At 40.9% G+C, this 22,483-nt stretch overlaps 1 protein-coding gene and 1 long non-coding RNA gene across 12 annotated transcripts in view; one reads left to right on the top strand and one right to left on the bottom strand.

Moving 5' to 3' along the window:
* HERC3 (HECT and RLD domain containing E3 ubiquitin protein ligase 3) overlaps nt 1-1,774 on the top strand; it is a 138,114-nt gene extending 136,340 nt beyond the window's left edge. For all 11 annotated transcript variants that reach the window (XM_081594402.1, XM_081594362.1, XM_081594395.1 and 8 more), the window contains one exon: nt 163-1,774. In XM_081594402.1, coding sequence (XP_081450528.1) covers nt 163-371 — 209 coding nt within the window. In that variant the 3' untranslated portion in view covers nt 372-1,774. The remainder of the gene's footprint in view (nt 1-162) is intronic.
* LOC145546731 (uncharacterized) overlaps nt 1-22,280 on the bottom strand; it is a 38,195-nt gene extending 15,915 nt beyond the window's left edge. Inside the window, exons 1-5 of the long non-coding RNA XR_014083172.1 lie at nt 21,107-22,280; nt 18,889-19,255; nt 18,706-18,795; nt 5,416-5,485; nt 4,131-4,316 (exon numbers count right to left, since the gene is read on the bottom strand). This is a non-coding gene — a long non-coding RNA (uncharacterized LOC145546731). The remainder of the gene's footprint in view (nt 1-4,130; nt 4,317-5,415; nt 5,486-18,705; nt 18,796-18,888; nt 19,256-21,106) is intronic.
* Nucleotides 22,281-22,483: the final 203 nt, after the last annotated feature.

Below are 22,483 nucleotides of genomic sequence, written 5' to 3' on the forward strand. Positions count from 1 at the left end.
GCTCTGTAAGAGTGAGCATATTTAATATTAATGTGAATCACACGTAAAAGTGGTTGCAGTTCTCATATGAGCCACAGGGTGTCACTCCTTCCCTTCGGTACTTCCCAGGGCCACCGAGAGCACATTTGCGTAGCTGGTAATTCCCCTTCTCTTTCTCCACAGTGTTCCTGACGGGCAGCGATCGCATTCCCATCTATGGCATGGCCAGCCTGCAGATCGTCATCCAGTCCACAGCCAGTGGAGAGGAGTACCTGCCTGTGGCCCACACTTGCTACAACCTTCTTGACCTCCCTAAGTACAGCAGCAAAGAGGTCCTGCGGGCACGGCTAACTCAGGCCCTCGACAACTACGAGGGGTTCAGTTTGGCCTGAGAACCCCAGCTTGCCCCAGATTTCCCTTCCTTCCTCAATAGCCACAGTGAGGCCGATACAGAAAAATCATAGGGAGTGAGTTCTATTTTTTTTACTGTATAGCAGGTTGGAACTTTTGAATCCCGAACCTGAACCAAATTCCCCAGTGTTCCTTGCACTTGTGACTGTGTTGCACTCTACTGGATAAAATGGCAGTAGATTTTTAAACTATTTCCCAAATCTCTCTCTCAGCCCTAATCTTTCCTCCTAACACTTCCTTGTCCTTCTGACTTCTCATTCCTCTGCAAGAATGATTTGACTGACCTGTCCTTTCTCCTGCACATGTAGAACATCTCCTTTCTCTGCAGCCTTGGAAATGTTCCTGGCTTGTTGCAGCCCAACCCTCAGGACTAAGGAGGAAAGGACTACTTCAGAAATTCCCAAGCCCAACAAGCTGAGTCTGGGTCTATGACTTTGGCAGAACTCTTGAGAATTTATGGGAGCCTTTAACAAACATGCCTTGTTTTTTTTTTTAAAGTTCTCGCTGGCCTAGCTGTCTTCCTGTGGCTCTGCCTGTTCCCGGCCCTCCTCAAAGCTGTGCAAAGCTGCTTAGCTTTGCAGCTGAGCCGAATTTTGTCTGGTTGCTCCACCAAGCCCTTCTGACAAAAAGATGAGGTAACAGGTCCCCGCCCTCTTCCATCATTTTGCTTTTGGAGCAGGTCGCATTAATTTTTTTAAGGAGTATTTTCTCTTAGAAAAGTAGAAAAAATAAATTTCTTGCCTTTTTCTATAACTATCAATCACTTTCCATCTCTACCACTTTGTCTTTCCTCCCTACCTGCTACTTTTCATCACATTCTGTTACCTAACTTAATGCTCCCTTCCTTTCCTTCTAGTGGATGCATGCAGTCTATTTTAGTTTTTATTTCTATTTAAATTGCAAATATTTCTACTCAGATTCCCCCCCCCCTTCCCTAATTGCTAAGACTTAAGGACATTCTTTATTATGGGACTTTTGTTTATTGCATTTGAAATGTTTGTTTACAATGGGATTTTAGGGATTGTGTTTGAAGCAAATATATGTATTTAAAAAATCACGACATGCTGAACCTTCTTCATGAGATAAGAAAATTCTATATGAGCAAAGAATCCATGTCAGCCTAACTTTAAATTCCTAGTCACTAGAGAAAAGACTTATTTATATAAAATGAAGTATTTATGAACCATGAGACAGCATCAAATCTCAATGAAGGACTGTAGATTTTTGCTTTTGCTTTTTGTTTTTAAAACTTATCCCAATTGGTAGTTTTTCAGTCTTTATAATACAAGATTTAAAAAAAGATATACAGTTATACAAAATGTTTATTTTCTATGTGTGTGCATATAGTTCAATATTATGCAATAAATTTGGTGTTTTAATGTAACCAGAACTATTTCTTCTTGTACTTGCAGAATGAGTAGCTTGCTTTCAGTAGAAGAAGAATTAAATCATCTATCCACATAATCTAACAGAAGGTCAAATGTGGTTCCTGCCATAGAGTAGAGCTGACTGCTGGGAAAATGAAAACAGGGTAGGGGTAGCCGATGGCATTAAGGATGGATGAGATTTCTCAAGGTTATGATGGGTGAAAAAGCATTCTGCATGGAGGGGAATGCCTTAGAAAGAGCTTGAATATGGTGGCATATTTAGGAAAGGGCCAGGAACAACTTGAAGGGTGCATCAGAGGCAATAATAGAATAGTGGTAAATAAGACTGGGGAGAAAGAAGGTAAGTTTGGCACTGAGGGTCCAGGCAAAGCCTTGGACCTTGAAAATGTTCAGAACCTGTGGGTAGGGAGAGGAGGAGTGATATGACTTGACCCTGGTTTTAAAGAAAATGTGAATGAGGGTACATGTGGAGGAATGGAGTGGGAAGGATAGAGGAGAAAGACAGCAACTGAGAGCAGTGGGGGTGTGGACAGGAGAGATGGGCTTCTTATGGGAAAAGGAGAAGTTAAAGGTGAATGTAAGACTTGTTAATCTAATGGCTGATGCTAATTAGCCCACTTAGAGAAAAGTTTTTTTGCTGTGTATAAGTTTTAAAAACAATTACCATGTATTGTTTTACCAGGCTTAATAGACAATTTAAAAGTGGTAGAGAATAATAGCTTTCAACAAACATTTAATAGCATACATAAGTGCTCAATTTGAGGGACAGAAAAGTCTATTACATTTAATTTTGAATGGCGATAGCCAAATTATTTTAAATTTGGGGGCCTCAGAATTCTCATTTTCCATGAAATGAGACTAGACGAGATAATTTCTAAGGTCCCTTCGAGCTCTGAAATTCCATTACCAAGAGCAGTGCCTGCATATAGAGATGCTCAGTAAATTCTAAATATTTGTTGCATGAACGAAATTCTGTGCTGCTTTTGTAAAAAAAATTTTTTTTCCTGGCATAATTTCCTCTTTTCCTCTTTATCAGGTATTGCTTTAGAACACTCTTTAGGAAGACATTTCTAGATATACCTACCTACCTACTTTTTCTGAAAACATTAGGAAGCTTCTTCACTGTTTTCAGGAATGTACCAATTTAATGAAAAAAATCTCATTAAAACAAGGCAACTTTTGGTAGGTGGGATTCGATGACAGTGTAACCAGGCAGTTTAGCCAATTCTGTTAGTCTGTCTCCATGTGAAGCCTTTTTTGATGACTAGAATGGTTCTCTATTAATTATCCTAGAGAGCCAACCAACTACAGGCTGCGAGCTAAAATGGGTTCTACATTTTAAAAGGGTTGGGACGAAAAGGATATGTAACAGCAATTACTGGCCTACAAAGCCTAATGTATACTTGGCCCTTTACAGAAAAAGATTTGCCCCAACCTTTTGAGGTGAGACTTGGAGGAACCACAATAAAACTGTGGATAACTTACTAAAGTTTTAGCAGGAACTTGGTCATAGTTGATGTTGAATTGAGAGAACAAGTAAAATCAAGCTTTGTCTAAGATTAACCCAAAAAATACACACCCAGGTTTTTACTGTAATAAAAACTATCATGTATTGGTTGTGTGCCAGACCCTGCAGCAAGCATTATCTATGCACTATTCAGTTTAATTGCCACCACTGCCCTCCTGACTCTACCACTTACTAGCTATATGGCCTTGGGCAAATATCTTAACCTCTCTGTATCTCATTTTCTTCCTATTTAAAATGGGAATAAAAATGGTGCCTTTCTCATGGAGTTACAATGAGAATTAATTAATTAATGGAAAGCACAAAGAACAGTGCCTAGCACATAACAAGCTCTCAGTAAGTATAATTATCATTCTAATTTCACATGAAAAAAATGAATGTTTAGAGAAAATAACTTGCTTTCTGTTAAACTGGTCGGATGTGGACTTGTGATCTGTATTATGCCCAGCTGTTAGAGGTGGGAAGCAAAATTTAACTAGAGATAGCTAGCTAGAGATATAATGATGGGGCAGGTAACTTTCCTGAGCATCTATCTGCAGAGATATCCTGTGCTTTGTTGTCCTGCCGCTGTGTAGTTCAGTAAGGCACTTCTATGATCATAGGATTAAAATACTGATAGGGTGTGCCGTTCCTATGTCATCTGCAGTGGGTCCCACTGGAGCTGGTGTCTGTTGACATTGAGTGATCAACCTAGTATTTAACTTCTCCCAGACCATAGTTTGGAATGATGGTCAAATAGTAGATTCCAAGTTGATAAAACATGTAGAGGTACTAGGAGAGTGGTGTGCCTGGTGAGGGCACTGAGCTCTACGCCCATTCCCACATACCTTGTGCTATGTATCTCTTCTATCTGACTGTTCCTGAGTTGCAGGACTGGAGGTGAGGCCACCAAAATGCAGTGCAGGATCCCTAGTCACCATTCTTCCACAGAAATCAACATGTAGACATCTATCCATGAACATAAACAGCTCTGGAGTCCACTTAAACTTCAGCAATGCAGTTGAACATCAAACCTGAGAATAACCCCACAGAAAGGAGAAGACAGCTTCATTCTTTCTGCATCATCCCACCCCCAAAACCAGCGGTACTCAGCACCAAGAGGGAGCTGCTAGCTAGAAAGAAGAAAGGGGGAGTGGGGTGAATGATCAGCTTCCCCAGCCTTTTGGGTCACTTCATGAAGGTTCCACTTCAGTTTCACGTTACTCAGAGACTGGCAAAGCTGAGATACTGAGAGATGTGGCTAGGAACAAGAAAGAAAAGCAGGGGTTCCCAGAAACAGGCACACGGCAGGAGCGACTGGAGTTCCTAGCCACCTGCTCCACAGATATTTCAGCAGCTTTCACCACTGAAGAAACCAAGAGCACAACCACCATGGACTCCACAGGCATTTGCATTCACTGACATCAGCCACCTGAGTCCCTACCTATTTTCTCCCCAGCCTGCCCTACTCTGGCCCCTGCTAGAGCCCAGGGACCTCACTAGCAGCCAGGCCTCTATGTGAGTACACGACAGCAGCCTAGATGCCCCATCACTATGTGTGTACTTGGGGCTAGCTCCTCCAGCTGTGCACTTGTCCACTGCCAGCTTGATTCCTGTCACTGGAGACACCTCCCTTGCCGTATACACACCCAGGGAAGACTGTGCAGCCATGGGAGAACATGCAGACATCCAGGGACCCTTGCAGCTGCCGGGGTGCTCACAGTGGGCCCTGGCCCTGCCTGCCTGCCCTGGCACCCAGTACTAGGTGTGTGTCTACACACACCTGGCCCCTGCCACTACATAGGTGTCTGTAGCTGACCCCCATAGCTGTGTGTGTATACACCACTGGTTCCACTCACTACCACTGGTCCTGCTCCTTGGACCCAGGGGTGCTGCTAAGGACCCCAACAGCCATTGCAGCCTTTGTGGACTCCCTGCAGCATTCATCAAAGACCACTCAGTTGTTGATGCTGTTGATGTTGGCAACCTGAACCAAAGAGATCACCACCATGACCCTGCCCTGCTCCTGGATCCGTTGCCATCACATAACCTTGTTACCCTGCACCCCTGACCTGGGGTCACAGTGTGTTGTGCTCTCCCCCAACCCTTCCAGGTGTGAAAGTCTTCACTTACCAAAATCAATCCATAATGTCTGGAAGAGGAGGTGACTGCTTCGTCAAAGGCACAAGACACCTAGGAGAGACTACAGGGGTCACAAAGAATCAGGGAAATACGTCTCCACCAAAGGAATCTAGTAAATTTCAAGTAACCAGCCCTAAAGAAATGGAGACCCAGGAATTTCTTGATAAAGAATATAAAATAATTGTCTAAAGATGCTTGGAGAGCTATAAGAGAGCAAACAATTGAATGGTATCTGGAAAATAGTATAAGAACAATTAAGATGTACATAAAGAAATAGAAAATCTGAAAAAAAATTTTGGAGCTGAAGGATACAATGACTGAATTGAGAAATTCAACAGAGACCTTCAACATCAGACTTAACAAGACGAAGAATCAATGAGACAAATCAATTGAAATTATCTAATCAGAGAAGCAGAAAGAAAAGAGAATGAAAAGGACGGAAGAACACTTATAGGACTTGGGGACGCCAGTAAGAGAAACAATGTATGTACCACTGGAGTTATAGAAGGAGAAGACATGGAGAAAGAGGTAGAAAATTTACTTAAAGAAATAATGGCTGAGAATTTCTCAAACCTGGGAGAAATTTGGACTTCCAATTTCTTGAAACTAATAGGTTATGCCAAAATTTCAATCTAAAATGATCTTCCCAAGATTTAGACATTAAAAATTGTCTAAAATAAAAATTTTAGAGCAGCAAGAGAAAAAAAAGTCTCATAAAAGGCAACCCCCATCAGGAAATTAGCAGATTTCTCAGTAGAGACCTTACAAGCCAGAAGAGAATAGGATAATATATTCAGGTACTGAAGAAGAAAACCTGCCAACCAAGAATACCTATGAAAATTTTTCCTTCAGAAATGAAGGTGAGATACTTTGCCTAACAAAGAAAAACTGAGGAAGTTCACCACCACTAGACTTTACTTATAGAAAATGCTGAAAGGCATTTTTCAAGCTGAAATGAAGGATGCCAACTAGTAACCTGAAAACATAAAAATGCACAACATACTAGTCAAGAGAAGTATATAGTTAGATTCAGAATACTCTAATATGGTAGTGTGTTATTTAATGCTAATATAAAAGCTACACGATGCAAGTATTTTTAAAAAGTTACAGCTATAATAATTTGTTAATGAATACATGATATATGTAAATTTTGACGTAAAAACATAGGGAAAGTAAAAGGGTTTTGCACTCAATCAAATTATCAGCCTAAAGTAGACTAAGTTACTTTATGTAAGCCTCATGGTAATAACAAAGCAAAAGCCTACAGTAGATTCATAAAGAGAAGGAAATTAAAGCATTGTTGTTGTTGTGTTAGTCACTCAGCCATGTCCAACTCTTTGCGACCCCATGGACTGTAGCCCACCAAGCTCCTCTGTCCATGGAATTTCCAGGCAAGAATACTGGAGTGGGTTGCCACTTCCTCTTCTAGGGGATCTTCCTGACCCAGGGATTGAACCTGGGTCTCCTGCATTGCAGGAGGATTCTTTACCATCTGAGCCACTAGGGAAGCCCAGATTAAAGCATATCACTATGGAAAGTCATTTCACATCTCACAAAGGTATGTAGCAATAGATGAAGAAAGTAACAAATGACCTCAAAACAGCCAGAAAAAAAAAGATGGCATTAGTTAGTCTTTACCTCTCAATAACTTCTTTAAATATGAATCTTTGAATTCTCAAATAAAAACAAAGATTGGCTGGTGAGATTAAAAAAACAAGACTCAACTGTATGCTTCCTACAAGAGACTCACTTCAGCTTTAAGGACATACACAGGCTCAAAGTGAAGGTGTAGGAAAAGATACTCATGCAAGTGAAAACCGCAAGAGAGCAGGGATTTCTATATTAACAAAGATCTGAAGGGAGAAATAGACAACAATACAGTAATATTAGAGGACTTCAATGTTCCACTTTTAACAAAAGATAGATCTAGACAGAAAACCAAAGAAACAGTTTTTTTTGAACCATACTTCAGATCCAATTAATCAAACAGATACATATAGAACATTCCATCCAACAGACTGAACACACATTCTTCTTAAATGCACACAGAACATTCTTCACAACAGGTCACATGAGAGGTCTTATGACCTCTTGGCAAACAAGGTGTGGCAAATTTAAGATTGAAATCATATCTTTCCCAACCACAGTGGTATGAAACTAGAAATCAATAACAAGAATAAAGCTGAAATTTTCACAAATAAGTGGAAATCAAACAACAAACTCCTAAACAAACCATGAGTCACAAAAGAAACCAAAAAGAAAATTAAAAACCCACCTTGAATGTAACACAAATTAAAACACAACATACCAAAACCTATGGGATGCAGCAAGAGCAGTTTTAAGAAAAGTTTATAGCAATAAATGTCTACATTAAAAAGAAAGATCTCAAGCAGCCCAACTTTATCCATTAAGGAACTAGAAAAAGAAACTAAGCCCACATTTAGCAGAAGGAAGGGGATAACATACATAGAGACCAGAAAAAAAATACAGAAACGATCAATGAAATTAAAAGCTGGTTTTTTGAAAGATAAAATTGACAAACTTTTCACTAGATTAATAAAAGAAGACTCAAAATATTTTAAATGAAAAAGAGGAAACATTACAGTGGATACTACAGAAACACAAAGGATCCTAAGAGACTATTAGGAACAATCACATACCTACAAATTGGATAATCTAAAAGAAATGGATAAATGCTTAGAAACAGGACATTACAGAACTCTCTGAGAAAAACACAGGTGTACACTCTTCAACATAATTCAGAGCAAGATCCTTTTTTTGACCTACCTCCTAGTCATGAAAACAAAAACAAAAATAGGATCTAACTCAACTTTTAAAAGCATTTACACAGCAAAGGAAACGATAAAAAAACAAAAAGACAATCCTCGGGATGGGAGAAAGTATTTGCAAATTAAGCAACTGACAAAAGATTAATCTTTGAAATTTACAAACAACTCATACAGCTCAATATTAAAAAAAATAAACGGGCAGAACGTCTAAACAGACATTTCTTCAAAGAAGACATAACAGGTGGCCAAGAAGCACATGAAAAGATGCTCAACATCACTAATTATTAGACAAATGCAAATCAAAGCTACAATGAGGTATCATCTCACACTGGTCAGAATGGCCATCATCAAAAAATCTACAAACAATAAATGCTAGAGAGGGTGTGGAGAAAAGGGAGCCCTCCCACCCCATTGGTGGGAATGTAAATTGGCACAGCCACTATTGAGAACAGTATGGAGGTTCCTTAAAAATAGAACTACCATATGACCCAGCAATCCCACTCCTAAGCATATACCAGGAGGAAACCACACTTTTTAAAGAGACATACACTTTGTTCATTGCAGCGCTATTTGCAATAGCCAGGACGTGGAAGCGATCTGCCTGTTCATCAGCAGAGGAATGGATAAAGAGGATATGATACATATATACAATGGAATATTACGCAGCTAAGAAAAGAAATGATTACATTTGCCACAACATAGGTGGACCTACAGACCGTCATACCAAGTGACATAAATCATACAGAGAAAGACAAGCATCATGTGATATTGCTTGTATGTGGAATCTTTAAAAAAGGGTATGAACGAGCCTATTTACAAAACAGAATTAGAGTCACAGATGTAGAAAACAAACTTATAGTTACTAGGGGATAAGGGGCAAGAAACGGGTAAATTGGGAGACTGGGATTGACAGACTACTATATATAAAATCGGTAACTAATAAGACCTGCCGTACAGCACAGGGAACTCGACACAATACTCTAGAGAAATGGTCTATATGGGGAAAAGATCTAACAGAGTGGAGATATGTGTATATATATAACTTACTCACTTTGCTGTACATTTGAAACTAAACATTTCAAATCAATTATATGCCAATAAAAAAAATCAGATGTAGAAGTCAGAAGTATTAAAAACAAACCACTTGTGAAGAAGGAAGTGGCAACCTACTCCAGTATTCTTGCCTGGAAAAGTCCAGGGACAGAGGAGCCTGGCGGGCTACAGTCCATGGGGTTACATGACTGAAGTACGCATGCCCGAGGAGGGTGGAAGGAGATGGGTTGGTAGCAATAAACTGGTAGAACTTTAAAAAAAAATCACCTGAATCATTTAGAGAAACTTTGTCATTAAGCGAGCAGATGATATAATTTATAAGAATAGCTAAGTTCTTTAAAACATGTTTTTCTCATAACCTTACTTATATAAAAAGTACGTTTACAAAGTCATGCTCCCCAATAAAGCTCAGGATTTGTGTGAAAAAAAAACTTCAAATGTCCATCAGTTAAAAAAAACAAGACTTAGAAACATACAAACTAACAAGACTGAATCATGAAAAAAGAAAATCCAAACAAATGAACTATGAGAAAGGAGATTGAATCAATAATTGAAAACCTCCCAGTAAGAAAAGCCATAGACCAGATTGCTTCTCTTGTAAATTCTGGGCTTCCCTGGTGGCGCAGATGTTAAAGAATCCCCCTGCAATACAGGACACGTGGGTTCTATTCCTGGGTTGGGAAGATACCCTGGAGGACGGCATGGCAACCCACTCCAGTATTGTCTGGAGAATCCCGGTGGACAGAGGAGCCTGACAGACTACAGCCCATGGGGTCACAAAGAGTTGGATACAACTTGAGTGACTAAGCACATTCTACCAAACATTTAGAAAAGAATTAATGCCAGTCCTTCTCAAATTGTTCCAAAAGATGAAAGTGGAAGGAACACTCCAAAACTCATTTTATGAGGCTAGCATAACGTGGTACCAAAGCCAGAAAAGGACGCTGTAAGGAAGAAAACTACAGGCTGATATCCCTGACAAAAACGCAGAAATTCTTAAATATTTGCAAATGATAAGGGATTCAGTTCAGTTCACTTCAGTAGCTCAGTCATGTCTGACTCTTTGTGACCCCATGGATTCCAGCATGCCAGGCCTCCCTGTCCAGCACCAACTCCCGGAGTTTACTCAAACTCATGTCCATTGGATCGGTGATGCCATCCAAACATCTCATCCCCTGTCACCCCCTTCTCTTCCCACCTTCAATCTTACCCAGCATCAAGGTCTTTTCCAATGAGTCAATTCTTCACATCAGGTGGCCAAAGTATGGGAGTTTCAGCTTTAGCATCAGTCCTTCCAATGAATATTCAGGACTGATTTCCTTTAGGATGGACTGGTTGGATCTTCTTGCTGTCCAAGGGGCTCTCAAGAATCTTATCTAACACCACAGTTCAAAAGCATCGGTTCTTCGGTGCTCAGGTTTCTTTATACTCCAACTCTCACATCCATACACGACTACTGGAAAAACCATAGCTTTGACTAGATGGACCTTTGTTGGCAAAGGAATGTCTTTGCTTTTTAATATGCTGTCTAGGTTGGTCATAGCTTTTCTTCCAAGGAGCAAGCGTCTTTTAATTTCATGACTGCAGTCACCATCTGCAGTGATTTTGGGGCCCCCCAAAATAAAGTCTGTCACGGTTTCCATTGTTTCCCCATCTATTTGCCATGAAGTGATGGGATCAGATGCCATGATCTTAGTTGTCTGAAGGTTGAGCTTTAAGCCAACTTTTTCACTCTCCTCTTTCACTTTCATCAAGAGGCTCTTTAGTTCTTCACTTTCTGCCATAAGGGTGGTCTCATCTGCATATCTGAGGTTATTGATACTGCTCCCCGCAATCTTGATTCCAGCTTGTGCTTCATCCAGTCCAGCATTTCTCATGATGTACTCTGCATATAAGTTAAATAAGTAGGGTGACAATATACAACCTTGATGTACTCCTTTCCTGATTTGGAACCAGTCTGTTCTGTGTCCAGTTCTAACTGTTCCTTCTTGACCTGCATACAGATTTCTCAGGAGGCAGGTCAGGTGGTCTGGTCTGGTAGTCCCATCTCTTGAAGAATTTTCCACAGTTTATTGTGATCCACACAGTCAAAGGCTTTGGCATAGTCAATAAAGCAGAAGTAGATGTTTTTCTGGAACTCTCTTGCTTTTTTGATGATCTAGCAGATGTTGGCAATTTGATCTCTGGTTCCTCTGCCTTTTCTAAATCCAGCTTGAATATATGGAAGTTCACAGTTCATGTACTCTTGAAGCCTGGCTTTGAGAATTTTGAGTATTACTTTGCTAGCGTGTGAGATGAGTGCAATTGTACAGTAGTTTGAGCATTCTTTGGCATTGCCTTTCTTTGGGATTGGAATGAAAACTGACCTTTTCCAGTTCTGTGGCTATTGCTGAGTTTTCCAAATTTGCTGGCATATTGAGTGCAGCACTTTCACAGCAATCATCTTTTAGGATTTGAAATAGCTCAACTGGAATTCCATCACCTCCACTAGCTTTATTCGTAGTGATGCTTCCTAAGGCCCACTTGACTTCACGTTCCAGGATGTCTGGCTCTAGGTGAGTGATCACACCATCACGGTTATCTGGGTCATGACGATCTTTTTTGTATCGTTCTTCTGTTTAACTTGCCACCTCTTCTTAATTCTGCTTCTGTTAGGTCCATACCATCTCTGTCCTTTATTGTGCACATTTTTGTTTGAAATGTTCCCTTCTATCTCTAATTTTCTTGAAGAGATCTCTAGTCTTTCCCATTCTATTGTTTTCCTCTATTTCTTTGCACTGATCGCTGAGGAAGCCTTTCTTATCTCTCCTTGCTATTCTTTGGAACTCTGCATTCAAATGGGTATATCTTTCCTTTTCTCCTTTGCCTTTCTCTTCTCTTCACAGCTATTTGTAAGGCCTCCTCAAATAGCCATTTTGTCTTTTTGCATTTCTTTTCTTGGGGATGGTTTTGATCACTAACTCCTGTACAATGTCACAAACCTCCATCTGTACTTCTTCAGGCACTCTGTCTATCAGATCTAATCCCTTCAATCTATTTGTCACTTCTACTGTATAATCGTAAGGGATTTGATTTAGGTCACACCTGAATGGTCTAGTGGTTTTCCCTACTTTCTTCAATTAAAGTCTGAATTTGGCAATAAGGAGTTCATGATCTGAGCCACAGTCTGCTCCCAGTCTTGTTTTTGCTGACTGTGTAGAGCTTCTCCATCTTTGGCTGCAAAGAATATAATCAATCTGATTTTGGTGTTGACCATCTGGTGATGTCCATGTGTAGAGTCTTCTCTTGTGTTGTTGGAAGAGGGTGTTTGCTATGACCAGTGTGTTCTCTTGGCAAAACTGTTAGGCTTTGCCCTTCTTCATTCTGTTCTCAAAGGCCAAATCTGCCTGTTACTCCAGGTATCTCTTGACTTCCTACTTTTGCACTCCAGTCCCTTATAGTGAAAAGCACATCGTTTTTGGGTGTTAGTTCTAGAAGGTCTTGTAGGTCTTCATAGAACCGTTCAACTTCCGCTTCTTCGGCATTACTGGTTGGGGCACAGAATAGGATTACTGTGATATTGAATGGTTTGCCTTGGAAACGAACAGAGGTCATTCTGTTGCTTTTGAGATTGCATCCAAGTACTGCAGTTTGGACTCTTTTGTTGACTATGATGGCTACTCCATTTCTTCTAAGGGATTCTTGCCCACAGTAGTAGACAGAATGGTCATCTGAGTTAAATTCACCCATTCCAGTTCACTTTTGTTCTCTGATTCCTAAAATCTCAATGTTCACACTTGCCATCTCCTGTTTGACCATTTCCAATTTGTCTTGATTCATGGACCTAACTGTTGTGGTCCTTTAATGGACCGGAACTTGGGGGTACAGAGTCAACCGATAAGAAAGTAAAAGAAGGAAGAAAAGAGGCTGAGCAGCCTGAAGGGGACAGAGAGAGAGAAATGAAGAAAGACACAGGGACCAGAGTTCTGGTGGAACAAAGGTGTTTATTCAACATATTGTGGGCATATGTATACTCTCTTACAAGATAGCCCTTTTTAGCAGAGACAGGGATAAAAAAATCTTACAAGTTGTTAAGGAAGCTGAAGGCTAGAATCATTTTCAAGGGAGGGGATTGTAAAAGTTACTTTCCATATCAGAAGAGAAAAGAGTAGTAAATGGCTGCTATTCACCGTATAGAGAAGCTACTATCCATATGAACGAGATGCATAAATTCCTATTATCCTGGGAACTGCGTGCGGTTCGTTCAGCGCCTGTATTCAGGTGCTATGAGGAACAAAGGATTTACGCAAGATCGAAAGCAGCATACGGGAAGCCTTCTGTTAACTGCTACCTTACACCTAACATTCCAAGTTCCATGCAATATTGCTCTTTTGAGCATCAGACTTTACTTCAATCACCAGTCACATCCACCACTAGGTGTTGTTTTTGCCTTGGCTCCAGAACTTACACAGGACGGGGAAACAGACTCTTGAAGGGCACAAACAAAACCTTGTGTGCATCAGGACCCAGGAGAAAGGAGCAGTGACCCCAGAAGAGACTGACCCAGACTTGCCTGTGAGTGACTAGGAGTGTCCAGCGGAGGCGTGGGTTGGTAGTGGCTTGCTTCAGGGTCAGGGGCACTGAGTTCAGCAGTGTGGCATGGGACCTTTTGAAGGAGGTAGCCATTATTTTCATTACCTCCACCATAGGTTGGCCTCAGGTTAAATAACAGGACGGAACACAGCCACATCCATCAACAGAAAATTGGATTAAAGATTTACTGAGCATGACTCCACCCAAGAGAACAAGAACCAGTTTCCCCCCAAATCAGTCTCTCCCATCAGGAAGCTTCTAAAAGCCTCTTATCCTTCTCAATCAGAGGGCAGAGAGAATGAAAACCACAATCACCAAAAACTAACCAATCTGATCACATGACCACAGCCTTGTCTGACTCAATAAAACTGAGCCATGCTGTGTAGGGCCACCCAAGATGGACAGGTCATAGTGGAGAGTTATGACAAAACATTGTCCACTGGAGAAGAGAATCCAACCACTTTAGTATTCTTGCCTTGAGAATCCCATGAACAGTATGAAAAGACAAAAAGATAGGACACTGAAAGATGAACTCCCCAGGTCAGTAGGTGCCCAATATGCTACTGGAGATCAGTGGAGAAATAACTCCAGGAAGAATGAAGAGACAGAGCCAAGACATGGAAATAACCTAAATGTACATTGACACAGGAATGTATAAAGATGTGGTACATATATACAGTGGAATATTACTCAGCTATTAGGAAGAATGAAATAATGACATTTGCAGCAACGTGGATGGACCTAATAGAGTGTCATACTGAGTGAAGTAAGTCAGACAGATAAGAAGAAATATCGTATGACATCTCTTCTATGTGGACTCTAAAAAGAAATGATACAAATGAACTTACAAAGCAAAGAGAGACTCACGGTCTTAGAAAATGAACTTATGGTTGCTGGGGGAAGGGAAAGTTAGGGAGTTTGGAAAGGTCATGTACACACTGCCATATTCAAAGTGGATAACCACTAAGGACCTATTGTATAGCAAATGGAACTCTGCTCAATGTTATGTGCCAGCCTGGATGTGGGGGTGGGGCAGGGGGTTGAGGGAGAATGGATACATGTATTTGTATGGCTGAGTCCCTTCACTGTTCACCACAACATTGCTAACTGGCTCTACCCCATTACAAAACAAAAAATTTAAAGTTTGAAAAACTGAAAAACTAGGATAGCAGGAGAAAAAAAAGAAATCAGGTGAGTTTCTATATACTAACAATGAAATATCTGAAAAAGGATAAAAGAAAACAGTCCCTTTCATCATAACATCAAAAACAATAAAATATTTAGGAATAAACTTAACCAAGGAGGTGAAAGATATGTACACTGTGAGATACACAACTTTGACCAAAAAAAAAAAAAAAGACAAAGAAATGGAAAGATATCCTATGTTCATGATTCAGAAGAGTTAATATTGTTAAAAATGTACATATAACCCAAAGCCATCTATAGATTCAATGTGATCCCTCCCAAAGTCCCAATGGCATTTTTCACAGAAATAGAAACAACAATCCTAAAATTTGTATGGAACCAAAAAAGATCCCAAATAGTCAAAGCTATCAAGAGAAAAAAGAATACATTGGAGGGGTCACACTTCTTGTTTCAAATAATACTATCTGGAAAAGGTCAGTTTTCGTTCCAATCCCAAAGAAAGGCAATGCCAAAGAATGCTCAAACTACCGCACAATTGCACTCATCTCACATGCTAGTAAAGTAATGCTCAAAATTCTCCAAGCCAGGCTTCAGCAATACATGAACCGTGAACTTCCAGATGTTCAAGCTGGTTTTAGAAAAGGCAGAGGAACCACAGATCAAATTGCCAACATCTGCTGGATCATTGAAAAAGCAAGAGAGTACCAGAAAAACATCTATTTCTGCTTTATTGACTATGCCAAAGCTTTGACTGTGTGGATCACAATAAACTGTGGAAAATTCTGAATGAGATGGGAATACCAGACCATCTGACCTGTCTCTTGAGAAACCTGTATGCAGGTCAGGAAGCAACAGTTAGAACTGGACATGGAACAACAGACTGGTTCCAAATAGGAAAAGGAGTATGTCAAGGTTGTATATTGTCACCCTGCTTATTTAACTTATATGCAGAGTACATCATGAGAAACATTGGGCTGGAAGAAGCACAAGCTGGAATCGAGATTGCCGGGAGAAATATAAATAACCTCAGATATGCAGATGACACCACCCTTATGGCAGAAAGTGAAGAAGAACTAAAGAGCCTCTTGATGAAAGTGAAAGAGGAGAGTGAAAAAGTTGGCTTAAAGCTCAACGTTCAGAAAACTAAGATCATGGCATCTGGTCCCATCACTTCATGGGAAATAGATGGGGAAACAGTGGAAACAGTGTCAGACTTTATTTTTCTGGGCTCCAAGATCACTGCTGATGGTGATTGCAGCCATGAAATTAAAAGACGCTTACTCCTTGGAAGGAAGGTTATGGCCAACCTAGATAGCATATTTAAAAGCAGAGACATTACTTTGCCAACAAAAGTCCGTCTAGTCAAGGCTATGGTTTTTCCAGTGGTCATGTATGGATGTGAGAGTTGGACGGTGAAGAAAGCTGAGCACTGCAGAATTGATGCTTTTGAACTTGGGTGCTGGAGAAGACTCTTGAGAGTCCCTTGGATTGCAAGAAGATCCAACCAGTCCATCCTAAAGGAGATCAGTCCTGGGTGTTCACTGGAAGGACTGATGTTGAAGCTGAAACTCCAATACTTTGGCCACCTCATGCGAAGAGTTGACTCATTGGAAAAGACCCTAATGCTGGGTAGGATTGGGGGCAGGAGGAGAAGGGGACGACAGAGGATGAGATGGTTGGATGGCATCACCGACTTGATGGACATGGGTTTGGGTGGACTCCGGGAGTTGGTGGTGGACAGAGAGGCCTGGCATGCTGCAATTCATGGGGTCGCAAAGAGTCGGACACGACTGAGCGACTGAACTGAACTGATTATAGCTAATAACTATTTCAAGCTATCCTACAAATCTATAGTAATTTACATAGCATCATAGTGGCATAAAAAAGGATAAACCTTTCATATATGGATAACTAATATTTGACAGGGAGCCAAGAATATTCAATGAGGAAAAACTAGCCTCTTTAACAAAAGATGTTGGTAGCACTGGATGGCCAAATGCATAATGAAATTGAACCCCTATCTTATATTATTCACAAAAATTAATAAAGACTTAAACACAACACCTGAAACTAAAACTCCTAGAAGAAAACACACAGAAAAGGCTTCTTGACATTGGTTTTTGTAATGATTTTGAGATATAACACCAAATTCATAGCAACAAAACTTGATAATTGTGATTATATCAAACTAAACAGCTTCTTCCCAGCAAAAGAAACAACAAATAAAAATGCAAACTGTGGAATGGGAGAAAATATCTGCAAATCATATATCTGATGAGTTAGTGTCCAAAATACATAAAGAACTCATCTGACTCAATAGTAAAAATAACCAAATAATCTGATTTAAAAAATAGGCAGAACTCAACAAATACATTTTCAAATAAGCCATACAAATGGCCAACAGGTACATAAAGAGGTACTCAACATTGCTAAACATTAGGGAAATGCAAATAAAAACCATAAGGAGATATTCATCTCAGACTTGTTAAAGTGGCTGTTATCCAAAAGAGTAGAGATACGTGTTGGTGAGGATGTGGAAAAAAGAGAAGCCTTGAGCATTGTTGGTGGGAATGTAAACTGGTATAGCCACTATGGAAAACATTATGAAGGTTCCTTAAAAAATTAAAGCTAGAACTATCACGTGATTCAGCAATCCCACTTGGGGGTACATATCCAAAGGGTAATATAACCAGGATCTTGAAGATATATCTGCATTCTTGTGTTCACTGCAGCATTATTCACAGCTAAGACATGGAAACAATGGGTCTGTCAATGGATGAATGGAGAAAGAAATTGTGGTGTATATACACAGTGGAGTATTATTTATAAGAAAGAAGAAAATCTTGCTGTTTGTAACAACATGGATGGACCTTGAAAGTATTATGCTCGGTGAAATAAGTCAGACAGAGAAAGACCAAATCTCACTTATATGCAGAATCTAAAAAGCCTAACTCATAGGAACAGAATAGAAAGGTAGTTACCAGGGGCTGGAGAGTGGGGCAAAAGGGGACTTGTTGGTCAAACTTCCAGTTATAAGACAAATACATTCTGGGAATCTAATGAACAGCATGGTGGTTATAGTTTATAATAGTGTACTATATACTTGCATGTTGCTGAGAGAGTAGATCTTGAATGTTCTAACTACAAAGAAGAATGATAGTTATGTGACATGATGGAGGTGTTAACTAATGCTATTATGATGATGATTGTTTTACAATAAATTAGCTCTTCAAATCCACCTGTTGTACACCTTAAACTTATACAGTGTCAATTATATCTCAATAAAACTGGAAAAAATAAAGGGAAAAATAGCCAAATCACAGTTGACCAGGTGATGGAGAGAAAAGTGGAATGGAGGAGGACACACAACAGAATATCAAAACAGATTTGAGGTACAACCCAATGAATGGAATGTTTTGTGTTAGGGTCAAGCATAGAAGAGAAAGCAAGTAAAATTAAGGTTGACATGCAGAATTTTATCATTTCCTGTCAAAAAGAAATGTCAGTGTTTGCTGTCTCCGGTTTTCTTTGGCTCTTAAAAATGGAGCCAAGAAGATTTTAAACCAGTTGTCTAGAATATCTAAGGACATGATGCCCATGTTGCCTTTGTACTACTTAGTTTGAGTTATGAGTCTTCTGGTTTGTGAATGTCTTCATTTTTAAGAGATGCCTTTCTGGAGCACTGGTAGGAGCCATTGGCAGTCTCCACCTGCAGACTTACCTTGGGGAATGGTATCTCACAAAGCTGAGGAGGAGCTTGTGGTAAGGAAGACAGCAGGTCCTCATGTCTTCAGAAAAGATGAAAACTCTCCTGTGGGTGAGATAAGGGAATTCTCCAGTTAGATGTGACATAGATGCTACCACGCCTTTACAGCCCAGGTCAAGAGAGACTGCTCAACCTCACCCGTGGAGCAAGAAACCAGGATATGCAACAGAACAGGAGCTGGAGGAGACGTCCACCCGCTGTGGGAAGATTCTTTGCATCTGTATTAACAACGGTCTCTCCCACGGATTAGCTCATCCAGGCTTTGGTGCTTTATTTCCTTCTAAAAGTAATGGAGTGTGTACCCCTGAGTTATGTGTGGCATGGAGAAAATTAGTTCAGACGTCAGCTTTTTTTTTTCCTTCCAAGAGTGGCCAGATGCTTGGCAGGGTGCACAATCACACGATCTTCAGATCTTTTAAAAGCTGATTTTCCTGGGCCTAATCCTAGGGCAGCTGGATACAATCTCTAGGAATTATTGATTCAGCTCCCATTGGTGTTGAACTTCCTAAGAAATTAAATAAGATCTAAAACACACACACTTCTCAGATAAAGGCAAACACTAAAGCAGATTCGGAAACAACCCCAGTCCCTATGGTGTCATAAGAGGCCGGAGGTCTTGAGAACAAAGGTCAACAGCAAGTGCCAACTAGGTACTGGCTTGTGGTCCCAGAGGAACCAGTCTGCCACTGCTAAAGGCTTCTTGTTAAAAACCGGTCTCTTGACCCTTTTGTGCCTGTGTACTCTCGTGCTCAGATTCTGGTATAGCAGGCTCAAGGGCTCTCAAGTTCAAGTCTGGCAGTCTGTTCAGAGAGGAGACTGGAGTTTCTGAATTTGAGTTAATGGGGGGCAGGGCTTCATTCAGTGAGAGTGGAAGGTCATTTGAACCCACAGCTTGCTCTGTTGCTGGCTTGAGCTGGGGTACCACCACTCCCCCAACCCCTAGCCTTCTACCCTGGGGCTGATGAAGGAATGGAAGATGACCCCAGGCCCTCTCCTAGTCTCAGCCTTGCTCACAGGCTTGGTGAAACTCATGTTGGTTAGGAGCTTGCCCAAATCGGAGCAACTCTCCTTCCTGGGGTATGCTTCGTTTTTAGTTGTTTAAAAATACACCCTGAGACAGAAATTTTAGGACACCAGCTGACCTAGAAATTATTTCCAAGGTTATTCTGTCCCTTTCCTACACAGGACACAGGCACTGTCATCTCAGTTAATTCTTTTGACATGTCTGAGCAGATATGGACCTCCCAAAGTGCCTTAGGGAGAAGTAGACTTAGAAGGGTTTGCCCTGCTCTGTGAGGGAAGGAATTTAGCAAGCAAAAGTCTCTTGGAGAAAGCTGTATGCAGGGTTTGATGCAAATTGCTTGAGAAGAGTCAGAATTTTACTTTCCCTGCCAAGAGAATGGGTCAGTTCTCACATAAAATCTTGCTCACTGGTTAGTACTAACTTGTGCTTAAAGTGCTGGACATGTGCCCTCTGTTGCTGACGAAATACAAACATGGGACCAGAGGGTGAGGAGGAGGGTGGTAGCGGGGAGACAATACAATTCCTTTTTTGTAGTGATTCAAAATGTCTGTTTGGACTTCAGCCCACAAAGAATCTTTGTCTTCAAGTTGATGATAATTGCCCACCACCACGTTTACTCAAGATTTACTGTGTGCTCATTTTATGTTCATCCAAGTAAATTCCCATAATAACCTCAATAAGGAGGTACTACAATTATTCCCATTTTCTTTTAAGGTAAAGAAACAGAGACAGGGAGGGTAAGGAAGGTGCCCAAGTTGCAGAGCTGGGCCATCTGTCTGCAGTCTGGACCTTACACATCAGGCGGCATTTGGTCTCCATTGGGACTGTCGTGTGCTGTCTCTGTCAACTCAGGACTTTGAATTGATCAGAGCTGCTCATTCCTGCAAATACCCAGGATGCAGTCTGCACTCTCTACTTAATGCGCAGTCTTTGGCCCAGTAGCATTGCAGCACCTGGAAGCTTGTCAGAAAAATGAAGATTGCCAGCTCCCGCAGAGCTACTGTACTAAAGACCCCTGATCAATTTGAGAAGCCCTGCCCTCTGCTACCAGAGAGAAACATACCCTTCACTCTGCGTCCCCCCCGCTCCCTTCCTCTAACCTTGTCCAGGAATTTTAAGTTCTTTGAAGGTAAAATAATCAAGGACCTACTATATAGCACATTCCGTATCTTGTAATAAACTATAATGGAAAAGAATCTGAAAAAGTGTGTGTGCACATGGTAGATACAAAACTGAATCACTTTGCTGTACACTTGAAACACTGTAAATCAACTATACTTCAATAAAAAAGTAGTAGTTACAGAAAGATAACAATATCTCAGAATATCTTACCAAGAAATACTGCTATAGAACCAGAAGCATGACAAGGAATTCTCAGCATCTTTAAATTGTTTTTGAGAAATTAAAGAGTCAAACATGTGGAAGGGTATGAGTTTCAGAATTCATAGTAACAAATAATAGATGCACACAAATGCCCAGCTGAGACATGTTAAGTCCTTAGGTCTTGGACTCAGTTCTTGCTGTGTTTTGCATTGGGCCACATTCTCCAGAAGATGCTGAACTCTAGGATCCACCCTGTGGTACAAGCCTTGTTGATGGAGAGGAAAAGTGAGAAGCAAGTTGTCAACAAGCCCAGTTCCTGCCAAATCACAATTGTCGGCCTGCCAGCCAGCATTCTAAAAACACGTTTGGGAATTTTGACTTTTGGCTTTTACTGAATATGAAACTCAGCTGTGTATTTATAGCCTTGATAAGCTGACCCAGCTTAGGGATAACCCTATTTGTCTTACAAAATTCAGAATCCATTTCTAGAGGAGGTAATAATGAGGCCATTGAGAGGCCTGATAAGGACTGTCCCTCTTCCCCAACCTACCCTTGTTGGTCCCTGTTCTGACATTCTCATTCAGGTTGCCCACAGTGCTACAAACGGACAGGATCACGAGCAAAAACATTTCCCGTGGAGTTGGGCGAGGCAGAGTGAAGGAGCCTCAGTTTCATAACAGGCTGCAGAAGCTGGTGTACTTGGACCAGCATCACTTTCTGGGCCCTCACAGGGGCCTCGTCAAAATAGGATTTAAGAAAATGGATGGTTGCTATATACTGCCTGCCACTTCAGTTTCAAAAAGTGAATTACTCAGGGTGAGGTTTAATTGTGGCAGAGTGCCATGTCATTGCACCATCAGCAGTGCTGCACCTTTCGTGCTCCAAAGTCAGAAAGATCTCAGTTCAAATCCTGGCGTCAGTACTGTGACAAGGTCCTTACTCCAAGTCTTAATAAATAAAAAAAAAATTCAGGTTTAGTACGTTTTGGATGTGTACTTGAGCCACTTAGAGTGTCTATAACACGTGCAGCCTAAGGGATACCTGCAGGCCTAACCTCCACTGACCGCCAGCTACTCACCTCACACAACTGCAACATGCCTTGTCTCCCGCGTCCTGGTTTCCTGGCCTCATTAGCTTCAGAGTAGTGAACGGCTCCTGTATTTGCCTGTGATGGCCTCCTAGACTTTGGAGATGTACTTACATGATTTTTTTTTTTTTAAGTGCTTTTCTTTCTGCATCTCCTCAGCCCCCTCCCATGGATCTGAAAGGCAGCTGAGCACAGAGCACGCACCCGTTTTCCTCCTGCCCATCACGGGCATGTCTTGCTTGTGCTGTTTGCTTCACCTTCCGGTGCCTCCCCTGGAGACAGAACAACGAACCTGAATC

Source organism: Giraffa tippelskirchi, chromosome 1 (genome assembly GCF_054371585.1).
Source record: "Giraffa tippelskirchi isolate mGirTip1 chromosome 1, T2T-mGirTip1v1.2.pri, whole genome shotgun sequence".
NCBI classification, from domain to species: Eukaryota; Metazoa; Chordata; class Mammalia; order Artiodactyla; family Giraffidae; genus Giraffa; species Giraffa tippelskirchi.